Raw genomic sequence first — 15,447 nt, forward strand, 5'->3', positions numbered from 1 at the left:
TCTTTGGAAACTCTGGGAAAGAATGCCTATTATAATTCAGTAAAGGTAATTTTATTATGTTTTAAAATAATGCCATCAAGACGTGCAGCTCTCTAAAGCTGGAATTGAATATATCCAGAAGAATGTATAGGATTGGAAAATATCTTATGCATATTGATATTGCATATTGATATTGATATCTCTTGGTAACTGAGTTCCTGAGAAATGTCAAGCTATGTAAGGTTGAGGATAGCTGTTGGAGTTGACACAAGGTAGAGTTTCTATATTCTTAGCAATCTCTAGCTACATGTCTTAATATTTAACCAAAGAAGGTGTGTAGTCAACAGTTTCTTTTGCAATGTATTCAGACAGTTTAGGATGTAGGCATTCATGATTGCTTATCCTATGAGAGGACCAAAATTGTCCTGGCAGTCAGTTTCTGGTCAAAATTGTAATTCATTAGAATTAAACTCATTTCCCTGTCATCACCATAGTGACTCATGTGCACTCATACAATCTATTCATTAATCTTCATTCCATGTTAAATTTTTCTATCATCTTGCATTTTTCTTTATTAGTTTTAAATTGCTGTGATAAGATGATATGTAAGTGTAGAAGGATTTGTTTTAGATCACCATTATTTCAGAACTTTAGTATATATTCCTTGGCTCCATTAAATCTAGACCCCAGGGGAGGCAGGTCACCATGGCAACCAGAGGATGTGGCTGAGGCTCCTCATCTTATGGCAACAGGAAGGAAGTAAAGTGAATCTGCAGCAGAAGGGGGTCTGCAAGGCATAGCCTTGAAGGAGAAACCCAAAAAGACCAAGGTCCTCCAGCCATGTTCCCACATCCCATAGTCCCGCTACCTCCCAATCACAGATTTAAACTTTTAATCCTTCAATGGATTAAGGTAGAGCCCAATGGCCTAACCTACAAACTGACCCCACAGAGCACATCCAGCCATGTGTATTACTGATTTAGTGGGTTTTGATCCAATCAACTGACACTCATGATTATTCTATCACATGATCCACAGCACTTATTTTTAAGGGCGAGGTAGTTGGGCACAATACCTACTCATTGACCATTAACTTATCTAGGAAAAATGAACTTTAACGTTATTATAAATTATACTTGCAAAATTATTTGCCATTCATAGGCTGATTCTGCCTCTCTTCTAATGAGTAATCCTTCTGTGAAGGGCACAGCATTTATAAACTACTCCAGGGTCAAGGTTACTGCATTTTGAGTGTGGAGGGAAACTCTGCTAGTTTCCTTTCACTCTCTGCTCCACCTTCCCCTTCGATAGACACATTAGAATGTATGTGAATGTACAGATACCCACAGCATTTTCACCTCTTCCTTTAGCTTAACCATGGCCAGATGACTAAGCACCCTGATCACTAAAATTCAGGTAGAGATGTTACATGTAAACATTTGGGCACATAATCTCTTAATTTTTTTCTCCCTTCTGATGGCTGGAGTATGACACTCACTGGAGCTCAGCAAACAAAATAAGGTCAGGAAGAGAACATATATGTTGAAACATGAAGGAAAGATCCTTTATCCAGTGGAGTTATTCTATTATCTGTGGACTTTTGTGCTTTCAGTTATTGTATGTAAGAGACAAACTAGCCTGCTGATGCACCAGGACATTAGATTGTTTAAACTTTTAACTAAGCTTTCTGGTGGTAATTTATGGATCTCTTCTTTAGAAATTCTTTTTGGATCTCTGTAACTGAGCTGGAAGACTCTCTTTTGTGCCGGTATGTACGGTGCAGTGGCTTTTGTAGAATATCTACTCCATTTTATAACAATGACCTTTTTGTATAAAATATTACTTAGAAATAGGATCAGTGTCTTATGTAAGAGTCATTCATCTTTATTTGAAAGTCTATGTATATGCTATTGTTAGTGCATATAGTATATGCTCAATAAATTTTCCTATTAGGTTGGTAGAAAATTCCCCGAGCTATTAAAAGTGATAATAGAATTCTGGAGTTAGTTGTTCTCTGAGAAAATTTTGGTTTAAAATATAGGACAATGTATATAATAGATACTAGAAAAATTGTATGCAGTGATATTAGTCATGTAAAAACCCTCTCTCCTCCATGGTATTTACACAGAACTGCAGTGAGTGGATTTGTGTTACTGTTAGATAAATGATTCGATCATGACCCATACCAAGGTCTTTGTGTTTTTCTGTAATTATTTATCCACTTACATTTTTTGTCTTTTAGTGTATCTGCTGTAAGAAAATCAGGATTTTGATCACTTTTGTCACAAGTGTGTAAAACTAATTTAAAAAATAGATTCCTCTAGGGGTTGGGGATTTAGCTCAGTGGTAGAGCGCTTGCCTAGCAAGTGCAAGGCCCTGGGTTCGGTCCCCAGCTCCGAAAAAAAGAAAAAAGAAAAAAAAAAAAAGAAAAAATAGATTCCTCTAAAACTACTTTGGGTTCTTCTCTGTATTCCCTACTTCAGAGAAAGACTATCTCGGTCACCATTCAGTGGGTTTTATAGGTAGGGAATTCAGCCATTCATATGGTCATTTAAATTCTATCACTGATGAATGGCATCTTGTTTGCATTAAGAAAATATAATATACCCTGGCGTGTCTTTCTCTATATTGTGGCTCCAGTCTGGTGAAAGGGATCTATTGCTGTTCCTAAGAGTCTGTCCTAGAAACATCAATGTTTTTGTTTTCTCCTCAGGTCTTCTCAAACCCTGAATAAATAAGTGGTCTGTGCCTGTTCCAAGGGCAGAGTGGAAAGTGGCAGTGGTCCTGTCCAGTGGACATACTGATTCCCTACTTGGACTCTCCAGGATTCCGTCACAGATTGCTGCAATGTCTGTATCTAATCTATCATGGTGAGTGAATTACATCCTATTCTCAAGAACAAATACATGTACGTAGGAAGCAGGGGCTCGTGAAAGTTTTCCTATTGGAACCTGGGCATAGTATTTTAAAAACTGAACTTTCTGATTGTCTTATATAAGAGGGAGAAGAGATTTTTTTCTTTCTAATTTACTTTTAGATAATTCGGTATATGGTTACTTTATTTTCATCCGGTCTCTTTCCTTCTCCTCCCCTTCAACTCCTTGTGTTCCCCACTCCTCACATTCATGACTGCTTAGTCTTTATTATTGTTACACATATGCATCGGTACCACCTGCAGGGTTATTTAGTGTTGCTCATGTTCATATGTGTTTAGGGCTGACCAAATGGGATTGGATAACCTATTAGCGGCTCGTCTTCGGATTCCTTCTCTGTTTCGGTAGTTATTGATTATGTGTAGTACTTCATCTAGGGGTGGGGACCTGTGAGATTTTCATCATCCCCTTTCAGTGCTATGACATCTTGGGACTCTTGAAAGGGTCCAAGCCTCACACCGAACATCAATGGCACCTAATAGCTTTCTCTCCCACACTAGGGGAACTGGAAACTGGAAGAGTGTATCTCTCCAATGCGCTTTCCCACAAGTATCTGCTCTCTGACCAAGGACTAATAAACCAACCACGCAGCCTTGCATGGAGAATAGATGTTTGCTCATCAGTTTCTCCTTTCTTTAGGCCTTAGGTCTCAAAAAAAAATCTAACTAAGTGAAACTAAAAAGAACTCAAAATTCCATCGTAGGTCCATATTTCCGAATAGCTCCATTGTAGCTCATCTTTGGCTTTTGGTTCCTGCTTAATCATGTCTGTGACAATAAAAACAAGAAATAGCAAGATAATTTCCTGTGAATCAACAGCTTTTCTATACCAGTGAGGAACAGTAATGTCGAGGGATGAATCTGAACACCAGAGTTCTTTTTCGTGTAAAGAAATGGCACTGTGAAGTATCTAAATATAAAGAAAGAGAAGTGTCAGTATTCAATACAAGGCTGTAAGGGCCGTCTGCTAACTCCTATTTCTTCAGGAACTCATCTCATTTTCTTCTGCAAACAGAAATGGCATCAGAGTCAGGATTTGTTTGCTGATCTGTTGTAGCTCTGTGAATTCATTTTTAGATAAGTAAGGGATTTATTTAGGGCAAAGGGTATAATTATTTGTTTAAATTTAGTGCAGTGTTCTGAAGAACTTAATTCTTAATAGCTTCCATAGAATGTGTCCTTGGATTTTTTAGGCCTGAGTGTTGGGTGCCTCATTTGGATAGATAAATGCATAAATGAATGAATGAATACATAAATCAATAGAATTAGGAGATTTAAAATATATTCTGTATACCACTAATGAAATACTTAAATGGTAAATCATCAGTATAGAATGTAATTTATGCTTATATTTTTATTAAAATGAAATTATCATTATATATTTTAAAAAAATTTTAATTTCTCTAAGTCTTGATAATCTTTTCAAATCTGTTAAAAATCCTGACCCATTTTTTTTTTTTATTATTAACTTGAGTATTTTTATATACATTTCAATGTTATTCCTTTCCTGTTTCCGGCAAACATCCCCCCCCCCCCCTTCCTTATGGGTGTTCCTCCCAACCCTCCCCCCCCATTGCTGCCCTCTCCCAACAGTCTAGTTCACTAGGGGTTCAGTCTTAGCAGGACCCAGGGCTTCCCCTTCCACTGGTGCTCTTACTAGGATATTCATTGCTACCTATGAGGTCAGAGTCCAGGGTCAGTCCATGTATAGTCTTTGGGTAGTGGCTTAGTCCCTGGAAGCTCTGGTTGGTTGGCATTGCTGTACATATGGGGTCTCGAGCTCCTTCAAGCTCTTCCAGTTCTTTCTCTGATTCCTTCAACAGGGGTCTCGTTCTTAGTTCAGTGGTTTCCTGCTGGCATACGCCTCTGTATTTGCTGTATTCTGGCTGTGTCTCTCATGAGCGATCTGCACTCACATTTTGATCATCCGTCTTGAGTTTCATTTGTTCTAGGCATCTAGGGTAACTCAAGCATTTGGGCTAATAGCCACTTATCAATGAGTACATACCATGTATGTCTTTCTGTGATTGGGTTAGCTCACCAGGATGATATTTTCCAGTTCCAACCATTTGCCTACTTAATTTCATAAAGTCATTGTTTTTGATAGCTGAGTAATATTCCATTGTGTAGATGTACCACATTTTCTGTATCCATTCCTCTGTTGAAGGGCATCTGGGTTCTTTCCAGCTTCTGGCTATTATAAATAAGGCTGCTATGAACATAGTGGAGCACGTGTTTTTTTATATGTTGGGGCATCTTTTGGGTATATGCGCAGGAGCGGTATAGCTGGATCCTCAGGCAGTTCAATGTCCAATTTTTCTGAGGAACCTCCAGACTGATTTCCAGAATGGTTGTAGCAGTCTGCAACCCCACCAACAATGGAGGAGTGTTCCCTTTCTCCACATCCTCGCCAGCATTTGCTGTCACCTGAGTTTTTGATCTTAGCCATTCTCACTGGTGTGAGGTGAAATCTCAGGGTTGTTTTGATTTGCATTTCCTTATGACTAACGATGTTGAACATTTCTTTTTTAGGTGTTTCTCAGCCATTCGGCATTCCTCAGCTGTGAATTCTCTGTTTAGCTCTGAACCCCATTTTTTTAATAGGGTTATTTGTCTCCCTTGCTGTCTAACTTCTTCAGTTCTTTGTATATTTTGATATAAGCCTCTATCTGTTGTAGGATTGGTAAAGATCTTTCCCAATCTGTTGGTTGCCGCTTTGTCCTAACCACAGTGTCCTTTGCCTTACAGAAGCTTTGCAGTTTTAGGAGATCCCATTTTTTCGATTCTTGATCTTAGAGCATAAGCCATTGGTGTTTTGTTCAGGAAATTTTTTCCAGTGCCCATGTGTTCCAGATGCTTCCTAGTTTTTTTCTTCTATTAGTTTGAGTGTGTCTGGTTTGATGTGGAGGTCCTTGATCCACTTGGACTTAAGCTTTGTACAGGGTGATAAGCATGGATCGATCTGCATTCTTCTACATGTTGACCTCCAGTTGAACCAGCACCATTTGCTGAAAATGCTATCTTTTTTTCCATTGGATGGATTTGGCTCCTTTGTCAAAAAAATCAAGTGACCATAGGTGTGTGGATTCATTTCTGGGTCTTCAATTCTGTTCCATTGGTCTATCTGTCTGTCTCTGTACCAATACCATGCAGTTTTTATCACTATTGCTCTGTAATACTGCTTTGAGTTCAGGGATAGTGATTCCCCTGAAGTCCTTTTTATTGTTGAGGATAGTTTTAGCTATCCTGGGTTTTTTGTTATTCCAGATGAATTTGCAAATTGTTCTGTCTAACTCTTTGAAGAATTGGATTGGTATTTTGATGGGGATTGCATTGAATCTGTAGATCACTTTTGGTAAAATGGCCATTTTTACTATATTAATCCTGCCAATCCATGAGCATGGGAGATCTTTCCACCTTCTGAGGTCTTCTTCAATTTCTTTCTTCAGTGTCTTGAAGTTCTTATTGTACAGATCTTTTACTTGCTTGGTTAAAGTCACACCGAGGTATTTTATATTATTTGGGTCTATTATGAAGGGTGTCGTTTCCCTAATTTCTTTCTCGGCTTGTTTCTCTTTTGTGTAGAGGAAGGCTACTGATTTATTTGAGTTAATTTTATACCCAGCCACTTTGCTGAAGTTGTTTATCAGCTTTAGTAGTTCTCTGGTGGAACTTTTGGCATCACTTAAATATACTATCATATCATCTGCAAATAGTGATATTTTGACTTCTTTTCCGATCTGTATCCCCTTGATCTCCTTTTGTTGTCTGATTGCTCTGGCTAGAACTTCAAGAACTATATTGAATAAGTAGGGAGAGAGTGGGCAGCCTTGTCTAGTCCCTGATTTTAGTGGGATTGCTTCAAGTTTCTTTCCATTTAGTTTAATGTTAGCAACTGGTTTGCTGTATATGGCTTTTACTATGTTTAGGTATGGGCCTTGTATTCCTATTCTTTCCAGGACTTTTTATCATGAAGGGTGTTGAATTTTGTCAAATGCTTTCTCAGCATCTAATGAAATGATCATGTGGTTTTGTTCTTTCAGTTTGTTTATATAATGGATCACGTTGATGGTTTTCCAGATATTAAACCATCCCTGCATGCCTGGGATGAAGCCTACTTGATCATGGTGGATGATTGTTTTGATGTGCTCTTGGATTCGGGGTTTGCCAGAATTTTGTTGAGTATTTTTAAGGCCAATGTTCATAAGGGAAATTGGTCTGAAGTTCTCTTTCTTTTGTTGGGTCTTTTGTGGTTTAGGTATAAGAGTAATTGTGGCTTCATAGAAGGAATTCGGTAGTGCTCCATCTGTTTCAATTTTGTGGAATAGTTTGATAATATTGGTATGAGGTCTCCATGAAGGTCTGATAGAATTCTGCACAAAACCCGTCTGGACCTGGGCTCTTTTTGGTTGGGAGACCTTTAATGACTGCTTCTATTTCCTTAGGAGTTATGGGGTTGTTTAACTGGTTTATCTGTTCCTGATTTAACTTCAGTACCTGGTATCTGTCTAGGAAATTGTCCATTTCCTGTAGATTTTCAAGTTTTGTTGAATATAGGCTTTTATAGTAAGATCTAATGATTTTTTGAATTTCCTCTGAATCTGTAGTTATGTCTCCCTTTTCTTTTCTGATTTTGTTATTTTGTACACACTCTCTGTGTCCTCTCGCTAGTCTGGCTAAGGGTTTATCTATCTTGTTGATTTTCTCAAAGAACCAATTTTTGGTTCTGTTGATTCTTTCTATGGTCCTTTTTGTTTCTACTTGGTTGATTTCAGCTCTGAGTTTGATTATTTCCTGCCTTCTACTCCTCCTGGGTGTATTTGCTTTTTTTTGTTCTAGAGCTTTTAGGTGTGCTGTCAAGCTGCTGACATATGCTCTTTCCTGTTTCTTTCTACAGGCACTCAGTGCTATGAGTTTTCCTCTTAGCACAGCTTTCATTGTGTCCCATAAGTTTGGGTATGTTGTATCTTCATTTTCATTAAATTCTAAAAAGTTTTTAATTTCTTTCTTTATTTCTTCCTTGACCAGGTTATCATTGAGTAGAGCATTGTTCAGTTTCCACGTATATGTGGGCATTCTTCCCTTATTGTTATTGAAGACCAGCTTTAGGCCGTGGTGGTCCGATAGCACGATGGGATTATTTCTATCTTTCTGTATCTGTTGAGGCCTGTTTTTGACCAATTATATGGTCAATTTTGGAGAAAGTACCATGAGGAGCTGAGAAGAAGGTATATCCTTTTGCTTTAGGGTAGAACGCTCTATAAATATCCGTTAAGTCCATTTGGCTCATGACTTCTCTTAGTCTGTTCACGCCTCTGTTTAATTTCTGTTTCCATGATCTGTCCATTGATGAGAGTGGGGTGTTGAAATCTCCTACTATTATTGTGTGAGGTGCAATGTGTGTTTTGAGCTTTAGTAAGGTTTTTTTACGTATGTAGGTTCCCTTGTATTTGGGGCATAGATATTTAGGATTGAGAGTTCATCTTGGTGGATTTTTCCTTTGATGAATATGAAGTGTCCTTCCTTATCTTTTTTGATGACTTTTAGTTGGAAATTGATTTTATTTGATATTAGAATGGCTACTCCAGCTTGCTTCTTCAGACCATTTGCTTGGAAAGTTGTTTCAGCCTTTCACTCTGAGGTAGTGTCTGTCTTTGTCTCTGAGGTGTGTTTCCTGTAGGCAGCAGAATGCAGGGTCCTCGCTAGTATCCAGTTTGTTAATCTATGTCTTTTTTATTGGGGAGTTGAGGCCATTGATGTTGAGAGATATTATGAATAGTGATTATTGCTTCCTGTTATATTCATATTTGGATGTGAGGTTGTGTTTGTGTGCCTTTCTTTGTTTTGTTGCCAAGACGATTAGTTTCTTGCCTCTTCTTGGGTATAGCTTGCCTCCTTATGTTGGGCTTTACCATTTATTATCCTTTGTAGTGCTGGATTTGTAGAAAGATATTGTGTAAATTTGGTTTTGTCATGGAATATCTTGGTTTCTCCATCTATGTTAATTGAGAGTTTTGCAGGATACAGTAGCCTGGGCTGGCATTTGTGTTCTCTTAGGGTCTGTATGACATCAGTCCAGGATCTTCTGGCCTTCATAGTTTCTGGTAGAAGTCTGGTGTGATTCTGATAGGTCTGCCTTTATATGTTACATGACCTTTTTCCCTTACTGCTTTAAATATTCTTTCTTTATTTTGAGCATTTAGTGTTTTGACTATTATGTGACGGGAGGTGTTTCTTTTCTGGTCCAATCTATTTGGAGTTCTGTAGGCTTCTTGTATGCCTATGGGTGTCTCTTTTTTTAAGTTAGGGAAGTTTTCTTCTATGATTTTGTTGAAGATATTTACTGGTCCTTTGAGCTGGGAGTCTTCACTCTTTTTTATACCTATTATCCTTAGGTTTGATCTTCTCATTGAGTCCTGGATTTCCTGTATGTTTTGGACCAGTAGCTTTTTTCCGCTTTTACATTATCTTTGACAGTTGAGTCAATGATTTCTATGGAATCTTCTGCTCCTGAGATTTCTCTTCCATCTCTTGTATTCTGTTGGTGAAGCTTGTATCTACAGCTCCTTGTCTCTTCTTTTGGCTTTCTATATCCAGGGTTATTTCCATGTGTTCTTTCTTGATTGCTTCTATATCCATTTTTAATTCCTTCAACTGTTTGATTGTGTTTTCCTGGAATTCTTTCAGGGATTTTTGTGATTCCTCTCTGTAGGCTTCTACTTGTTCTCTAAGGGAGTTCTTCACGTCTTTCTTGAAGTCCTCCAGCATCATGATCAAATATGATTTTGAAACTAGATCTTGCTTTTCTGGTGTGTTTGGATATTCCGTGTTTGCTTTGGTGGGAGAATTGGGCTCCGATGATGCCATGTAGTCTTGGTTTCCTGCGCTTGCCTCTCGCCATCAGATTATCTCTAGTGTTACTTTGTTCTGCTATTTCTGACAGTGGCTAGACTGTCCTATAAGCCTGTGTGTCAGGAGTGCTGTAGACCTGTTTTACTGTTTTCTTTCAGCCAGTTATGGGGACAGAGTGTTCTGCTTTTGTGTGTGTAGTTTTGTCCTCTACAGGTCTTCAGCTGTTCCTGTGGGCCTGTGTCTTGAGTTCACCAGGCAGGTCACTTGCAGCAGAAAAGTTGGTCTTACCTGTGGTCCCGAGGCTCAAGTTCATTCGCGGGGTGCTGCCCACGGGCTCTCTGAGGTGGCAGCAACCGGGAAGATCTGCGCTGCCTCTTCCGGGAGCCTCCGTGCACCAGGGTTCCAGATGGCCTCCGGTGTTTTCCTCTGGAATCAGCAATGTGTGTAGAGAGCAGTCTCTTCTGGTTTCGCAGGTGTGTCTGCCTCTCTGAAGGTTTAGCTCTCCTTCCCACGGGATTTGGGTGCAGAGAACTGTTTATCCGGTCTGTTTCCTTCAGGTTCCGGCGGTGTCTCAGGCAGGGCTCCTGCCTCACCTGGGCCCTCTCCCACGGGAGCCCAGAGGCCTTATACAGTTTCCTCTTGGGCCAGGGATGTGGGCAGGGGTGGGCAGTGTTGGTGGTCTCTTCTGCTCTGCAGCCTCAGGAGTTCCCACCTGACCAGGCGGTAAGGTATCTCCCTGACCCATTTTTTTAAAAAGAATTTTACCCTGGCAACAGTGTGGGAAATCAATCTTCAAAGACCATACACATGCTAAAGAGAGGAAAGTACTTGCCACTCAAGCAAGATGACCTCAGTTCAAATCCTCAGTACCCATATGTGGAATGCCGAGCTTGGTTGTGCATTCCTACAATTCTCGCCTAAAATATTGAAACAGGGCAATGCATGGGGCGTGTGACCACCCACTCTACCTGAATTGATGATCTCAAAAACTAAGGTGCAGAGGAACTGAAGAAGACAACTAGTGTCAACTCTGACCTCCACATGTGTGTGGACATATGCACATGTACACGCACACATAGAGTCAGAAGACTAAATGAAATAAGCAGAAAACAAATAGTACATCAAGGAAGGTGGGTGGTCAGGGAGGACAAGGGAGAGGAGGCAGGGGAGGAATGGAGGAAGAGGATGAAGAAATGGAGGAGGAAAGGGACCAGTGGCATTAGGGGGATGAGGGATTAAAGCAGATGTGACTGTCAGATCTCAGAAGCTGGTGAGTATGACCCAGTACGTAGTCACAGCACATGGCTGACACAGGCTCCTGTCTTAGGGAACCTCACTTCACCCTGCTGTGATGGGCTGATTTGATTTAGGGTCACCTGAAACAAGGTGAACTTCAGCAAGAGAGCTAGTTCTTCATTGCAGCTTAATTATCTGTCAGGGCTGCCACAAGTTGGTAGGTGTTCTGCAAATAGATGCTGTGGGGATGAGTAAAAAATGCAAAATAGGCAATTTAATGAAAACACGTCCCTTCATTCCAAAAGAAAAAACTAAATTCAGAGTGCACCGGTAGGCACCCAAAATGTCTGAGATAGTGAAAGATGTTCATGTTGGGGTTTGAAGGTGGGAGAGTCGATGCCAGGGTGCTGTCATTCAACACTGCCCATGTTAGAGTCCCAGGGAGGGAGAGCTTCATCTGTTTCATCAGTATCACCATTGTGCAGCTGTAGCATCCTCCCTCTTAGCATCTGAGCTGCCTCTTTCTCGTATTGAAGACCACATAATGAGTCCAGGGTACTCAAGTTAAGCCACAAGACATATTTTTGACTCTTGTAAGAAGTGACTAACCCTTTCCATATTAATCCCTGTGAATTTTCACACTCCCTCACAATTGTCATTTGTATTTTGAGGGAAGATAATCCTGTAAATATTTACTTAGGGATGTAGAGCAGCCTACCAAATGTCAGTGGAAACTGTTCATAGAATTACATGAGTTTAATGGAATTATTCTTGTCCCATGATATGGTTCTTTTTGAAGTCCATAAACAAAGACTGCCTTACTCTGGAAATAAGTGGTATTGCCTGATTTTTAATTGGCATGTAATATTTGAGTGGATGGATACCTGAGTAATTTTAACAAGTGTGTTCCCTCTTGTGGAAAAGAAACCTGCAGGGGAATCTAAGTCTGCAGTGTGCTGATGGTAGGAATTGTAGCAAGGGGAGACCTGTGTCTCCAGTCCAAGGAGAGGACTCCTCTAACAAGGTTCATTCTCAGATCAGCTTGCGCCTAGATGTGAGTAGCAATCCTACTGTATTTTATGGTTCTTCCAAGTTGTACTTTTGAAAGAATCTCTTCTGCCTGTTCTTGTTAATTTTAGTATTGCGTTCACAGTGAAAACTCATGACAGGACTGTTGAGATGTCACAGGTATTTGCTGTCTGGTGACCTGCATTTGGTCCCCAGAATTTGTAGAGTGGAAGGAAGAATCCTGTAAGTTGTCCTGTTTTGTTTGTATGCCCCAACCCTAAGCAAATTCTACAACTTCCAGCCTCCGTTTCCAGTGAGAATGGTTCTCTTCACTTTCTCCCATCTATCTACTAGAACTCATCTTTCAAATAACAGCATCAGGTAGTAGACAGTCTTGGGAGTGAGGAAGCTGGTGATATTCCCTTCAGTTTCCTGTGGAAGGCAATGCGGTTGGTAATATTAGACGTTTAGTTGGGTTTTATAAACTTATGTAAAGTGAGCTCCTTAAATTACAAGGTATGTGGAGAGGGGGACTTTATCATGCTTACGTTTTTAAAGAAAGTGTCTCAGGTAACTCGGTCTGTTTTAGAATTCTCTATGAAGCTGAGGATTACCTTGTACTCCTGATTTCCCTGCCTCTCCCTTGAAGGGCTGTGATCACAGGCGCACACCATCACCCTGGCTCAGTGTACTGACTGTGACTTGTTTCTAAAAGTGTTTCCTCATACAAACAAAAAAACAGACAGAGTATAAGTATAGAAAGAGCTTTCTCTGATTTCAACTAGAATGGCTGTCCAGTCCCACCCTCTTGGAGACCTCCACTAGTAAGAATAAGTCTTTTTACTTCCAAGGAACCTATTAATTTAGCACCCCAACTCCTCCTTTTTCGTGTTACGGTATGTTGATCTATGTTGATTAGTGTTTGTAGGGAAAGATGAGTATTAACTGATTTTGACAAATTGTGAGTTCTTGAAAAGTGATGACCCCAAGCCACTTTGTACTGTGATGCCTACATATACACTAAGTATTTTTTTTAAATATCTTTTTTTTCCTCCGTGAATGATGGTGCAAATTTGCCATCTTTGCATTCAGGAGACTTAAGCCCAGGTTTGAGGCAAGTCTGGCCTCTATTGTGAGACTTTGAAAAAAAAGGGAGAACAATTAATATTTGCTTGGCTTCTGGCAGCCAGATGGGGATAAAGAAATCACTGGATTCAAATTTTCAGAAGCCAAATAGCCAGATGCACTGGACATCCATTATGTACAGTGTCTTGTGCTCGCACAGTGGTGGTGTGCTGGGAGAGACAAAGACTTCCCTTAATAGTGTTCATGTATCGGCCAGAGGACTGAAATTTAATCAACTTCCCCCAAGTTAGTGTGGTGCACTCTCTAAACGGGCACTTCCAGAATGTTTAAACAAAATAGGTGCTCGTTTTTCCCACTGGGGAGGAAAGGCCTCACTTTTCAGAAACACTAATGTAGCTCTTGCGTGTTTCCCAAGCATACTGCAGTTATAAGGCAGAAATTAAAAATGACTCGAGTGACAGAAAACACATTTTTAAAATGCTGAGGTCTATAATTTTCTATATATGTTCACATTTTTCTCGTGAAATACTCATACCATGCACGGTATTTGATGTCCCTGTTTTTGTGAACAGTTTATGATAGCTGCTGTATTTGATGGGTGGGAAGTGACATCATCAGGGCAGTACACTGACACTTTGTGACAGTACTGCTGTTTATTTCACCCAGATAGGCTGGCCCTTCAGTTGTCTTCTGGTTTTCTTCTCTAAAAAGTTGTTATTACTTTAAAATGAATCTGATACTGTGAGGGACAAGTGTTCAAATATCATTACCTCAAGAGGCAGTAAGCCATTCGTTGTGGTTTGCTTTCCCGTGTGAACTAATGCTTTCTCCTGATTTAACTCCTGTAAACACTTAGCACCATGCTGTTAATTGTCTAAGGTATCACTTATTTCTAGTTCACCAAGACAATTTTATCTGAACCTAATACAACTTCTGTATCTGGAGATATAGCGAAGCTTTGAATTATTGAAGTAATTAATGCATTTACTACATTTATAAGAAATGAATTATATTTTCTAAGTAGGTTTATAGTTTAAAATGCTATTATGCATACTGACAAATTCAATTTAACTCTAAAAGGACATGAAAAGAACTTTGGATTAATTTGCATTATATACATGTATATTATGAATTCTATATCTCTAATATAAATATTACACATAGTATGTATTTTCCATTCTATGTTGTGTTTATGTCAGTTTTCCCTGTTTATATCAACGTTCATTCACTAACTCTCAAAGGCAATACTCATATTTATGGTGGCAAACAGGTTGAAGCTTGACTTGTCTCTTTGGAGAAAAGATTTAGAGCTATAGGTGAAGAATGAGATTAAGATTTCAGGAATGATCTTGAAGCCCAGCTTTATGGTAAAAAAAACAAAAAACAAAAAAAAACAAAAAACAAAACAAACAAACAAAAAAAACCATCAGAATTGTCTACAGTCTGTTGTAGAAGACAAAGAGGAGAAAGATTTCACATAGACCTAAAGCCATTATGTCTCACCCAAAACAATAAGAATTCCATACTGAAGAAAGTTTCCTTGGTCAGGTATTTCCCGGTGGCATGACAAGTGCGTGTCGCATGACTAAGATACTGGGTGAGTGAACTTGCTTGTAGACTCGACTCGGAGACCCTCATGCCAAGGGTAATGATAGTTAACAGTGAAGACTGTAAGCATTAGGAATTAAGCTGAGCACAAGAAGAGTACTTGGCTTCTAGGGGAATCTAAATTAGCAGGAACCAGCCTACAAGAAGAAAACAGGAAACGATAAAACAGACAAATCAAGAGCTCAAAAGAAAACAAGCTCCCCCCCACCCCAGATCGTGTAATACTTTGAGGTAAAGTCTCATGATGTGGAGTAGAGTCATGATTTTGACTTCTGTAAAATTTCAATATGCCTTTCCATTCATAAAACACCTTTTCAAGTTGAAATCTCTTCATTATTAAAAGGATTAATACCAATTTGGTTTACAATTGACTCTTCAGATGAATCCACTATATTTTTAGAGTCCTTCACTATTTTGAACTTTGGTGATGTGCTTTTAGAAATAGCTCTTGACACTTTAGCATTTATAGGGAGCCTCTTGAATATTCTTTCGTATCTATTGCAAATGATTTTTCTTTCTGAGGAGCAGGCTGTTATAAGGTAAGACCACTCCAAATGTTTGCCGGGCCCCTGTGGACCAGGCTATTTCCCTCTGGGCTTTTGGCCCAAATGTTACATAACAAACTCCACCCTTACCAGAGGGGAGCCTAATATGGCTGCTCCATTTTGGAATTCTAACCTCTAAAACTATAAATAAATGTCTTTGACGAACAGTCCCCGTTGTTTTTTTTGTCATAGCAATACAGC

General features: G+C 39.4%; 1 protein-coding gene across 1 annotated transcript in view; it reads left to right on the forward strand.

The window, feature by feature from the left end:
* The first annotated feature begins 2,670 nt into the window (after positions 1–2,670).
* Positions 2,671–15,447, forward strand: part of Oxr1 (oxidation resistance 1) — a 356,383-nt gene continuing 343,606 nt past the window's right edge. The window contains exon 1 of the mRNA XM_032914831.1: positions 2,671–2,849. Coding sequence (XP_032770722.1) covers positions 2,827–2,849 — 23 coding nt within the window. The 5' untranslated portion in view covers positions 2,671–2,826. The remainder of the gene's footprint in view (positions 2,850–15,447) is intronic.

The sequence above is a fragment of the Rattus rattus genome, chromosome 1 (genome assembly GCF_011064425.1).
Source record: "Rattus rattus isolate New Zealand chromosome 1, Rrattus_CSIRO_v1, whole genome shotgun sequence".
In the NCBI taxonomy this organism is placed as follows: Eukaryota; Metazoa; Chordata; class Mammalia; order Rodentia; family Muridae; genus Rattus; species Rattus rattus.